The 2,890-nt window shown below is 47.7% G+C and overlaps 1 protein-coding gene across 1 annotated transcript; it reads left to right on the top strand.

The window, feature by feature from the left end:
* Window positions 1-1,505: 1,505 nt before the first annotated feature.
* LOC104469936 (urotensin-2 receptor-like) lies at window positions 1,506-2,654 on the top strand. Its single transcript, XM_010084682.1, has one exon. The coding sequence runs from the start codon at window positions 1,506-1,508 to the stop codon at window positions 2,652-2,654; it is 1,149 nt and encodes a 382-aa protein (XP_010082984.1).
* The last annotated feature ends 236 nt before the right edge of the window (window positions 2,655-2,890 follow it).

Below are 2,890 nucleotides of genomic sequence, written 5' to 3' on the forward strand. Positions count from 1 at the left end.
AGAGAAGATGAGGCCAAGTCATGAACAGGATGAACGCTGTCCATCCTCCAGTGCCACCGAGGTCACTGCCAGGGTCTTTGACACAAGGGCAGTCAGAGGAGGGGCTGACGCTGTAATGCTGCTGCCAAGGAGCAAGTGGGAGGAAAGAGGCAAAGAGCTGATGCAGAGGCAAAGGAGCACTGAACTCACTGGGAGAAGCTGCAAAACAGCACATTCCCAGGATAAAACAAACCCAACCTGCCCAGCGGAATGAGGCAGAGGTAAGTCTTTGCCTGTGAGCCCTGCAAGGACAAGGCAGTCCAGCCCCCCCTCTCACAGTGTTTTCCAAAGAGACAACCAGAGCTCCACCAAATACACGGTGCAAACCCACTTCTGGGTGCAGTAACCTTTAGGTTGGCACAGGCTTCTAATATACCTTAAAATTTGGGCATTTTAGCTGCTTCTTCAGTGTTTCTCTCAGGTAGGTTTGATCTCCCTTTGCCTCCACCCAGAGCCGGTATAAATTCAAAGCAACACAGCCAGGATTTGTATAGTGCTGGGCTTGAGCTAACCAAAAGCTCCCGCAAACAAAGAGTGAGTGCTTGCTGAACACGCTGCGGAGCAATCTCACACCTCGCTGCATAAGGCTGTTTGGACAGGTTCACAGACAGGTCTGCCTGAAATATATCCGTGCATGGACACATGGAAATCTGTGGGATCACACTTGGCAGACAGCTTGAAAAAAACCTGTGTTTACAGACATATAACACCCACCGTGAAACCTACACCTCGCTCTATAGATAGAAAATGCCTTTTTTCTCCATCGCTCAACTACAATTTGAAACTGCCGGTCAGGACACAGCAGGAGCTTCTCATTCAAGGAAAAGTTGCTCTGTGAAAACACTGCAGAAGCGCTGGACAGGACTTTGAGTGTATCACTTACACAAAATAGACAACAATTTGGCTGCAAGTGGTAAATGCAAAGTTTGGTTTTCCTTTTGGGATCTTTTACTCCTTCAGAGTTAAGAGTTGAGCAAAGAGGTTTAAGAATCACACTGACAGGTCTGTAAGTTGCCATTATGAATTTAGGAAGGATGCTTCTTTCCCCCAACCCCAAACTAACTTTAAGGATTGCAGTAAGCACTTCCAATGATCCACACCATCTTATTTGTCTCTCTTCCACGGACACACTAATAAATGTCACTCCTCTAAGCTGTGCTCTTGTAATGATGGCATGAACCTTATGCACGAGTGACCCCGGTGCAGAAGACCTTTAGTATGTGCAGACAGTGTATGTACTCAGGGACAGGTAGCTTCTAAATGCTAACTTGTGTTGCTCTGTCAGATTTCTAACATGTTGGTTTCTGATGTCTTTCCTCTAGCAGAAAATGCAGATCTTCCTTGGATGAGACCCCACTAAGAAACGGTTCACCATCTCCCAGCAGTCACATTTCTCAAAGTGGAAAGAACATACCTTCAGATCCCCGTGGCATGAGCAAAGCCTCTGACATTCAAAGGCCACGAGGATGTCCCTAACGGATGAGCTGGAGAGCCACTTTTCTGCAACCCCCTACATGGTGACAGACACAAGCGAGAGCAGCCTGTTCAGAATTGGACCCAACGTCTCCACCAACGCCACTGGGGCCAGCACGCCAGCTGCCAGCTCCATGGAGGACATGATTGCCATCTGCACCATTGGGACAATCCTCTCCCTCATGTGTGTGATTGGGGTGACAGGCAACGTCTACACCTTGCTGGTGATGTGCCACTACTTGCGATCATCTGCCTCCATGTATATTTACATCATCAACCTTGCGCTGGCGGACCTGCTGTACCTTCTTACCATCCCCTTCATCGTTGGGACCTACTTCATTCAGAAATGGTACTTTGGGGACATTGGTTGTCGCATCCTGTTCAGTTTGGACTTCCTCACTATGCATGCCAGCATCTTCACCCTTACCGTCATGAGCACAGAGCGCTACTTTGCTGTGCTGAAGCCCCTGGACACAGTGAAGAGGTCCAAGAGTTACCGAAAGGCCATAGCTGTTGTCATCTGGCTGGTGTCACTGCTGCTCACTCTCCCAATGCTCGTCATGATCCAGCTGGTGCAAAGGGACAACAAAAGCATCTGCCTGCCCACCTGGAGCAAGCTGTCCTACAAAGTCTATCTCACCATCCTTTTTGGTACCAGCATTGTGGGCCCAGGGGTAATCATTGGCTACCTTTACATCCGATTAGCAAAGATTTATTGGGTGTCGCAAACAGCATCCTTCAAGCAGACCAAGCGGCTGCCAAATCAAAAGGTGCTCTATTTAATCTTCACCATAGTGCTGGTGTTCTGGGCTTGCTTCTTGCCTTTCTGGATATGGCAGCTCCTCTTCCAGTATTATGAATCCTTCTCTTTATCTCCCAAGGTGATGAAGAACATTAATTATCTGACAACCTGTCTGACCTACAGCAACAGCTGTATCAACCCCTTCCTCTACACCCTGCTCACCAAAAACTACCGGGAGTACCTGAAGAACAGACAGCGGTCCCTTAGCAGCAGCAGTGGGTACTTCCAACGGAGGAATCGATTTCAGAGGATTTCGGGGAGATCCCTGTCCACAAGCAGTCAGCACTGTACAGAGACATACGTTCTTGCTCACGCTCCTTTGGGAAACAGCAGTGCCTGAAGGTAAAATATATGTCCAAGAACGATCAATATTGACTTCAGTGTTGCTTTGATTTAATGTGTACATTGTAAAGGCAAGGCCTTAGCAGATCCATAATGTGCACACGTTTAGTCCAGAGGCTGTGCCGTATGTCTCTTCTCATTTTCTTCAGTGCCACTGATGTGATGCTAGCAACATTCAGCCGAACATCTATCTAAATAGCCTTTCGCTTTTTATCTTTATACTTTATAGTGTAT

This window comes from Pterocles gutturalis, unplaced genomic scaffold, assembly GCF_000699245.1.
Source record: "Pterocles gutturalis isolate BGI_N339 unplaced genomic scaffold, ASM69924v1 scaffold6330, whole genome shotgun sequence".
Lineage (NCBI taxonomy): Eukaryota > Metazoa > Chordata > Aves > Pterocliformes > Pteroclidae > Pterocles > Pterocles gutturalis.

Excerpts from the sequence above, each read along its gene's own strand:
- LOC104469936 (XM_010084682.1), top strand. The coding sequence starts at position 1,506 with ATGTCCCTAACGGATGAGCTGGAGAGCCACTTTTCTGCAACCCCCTAC.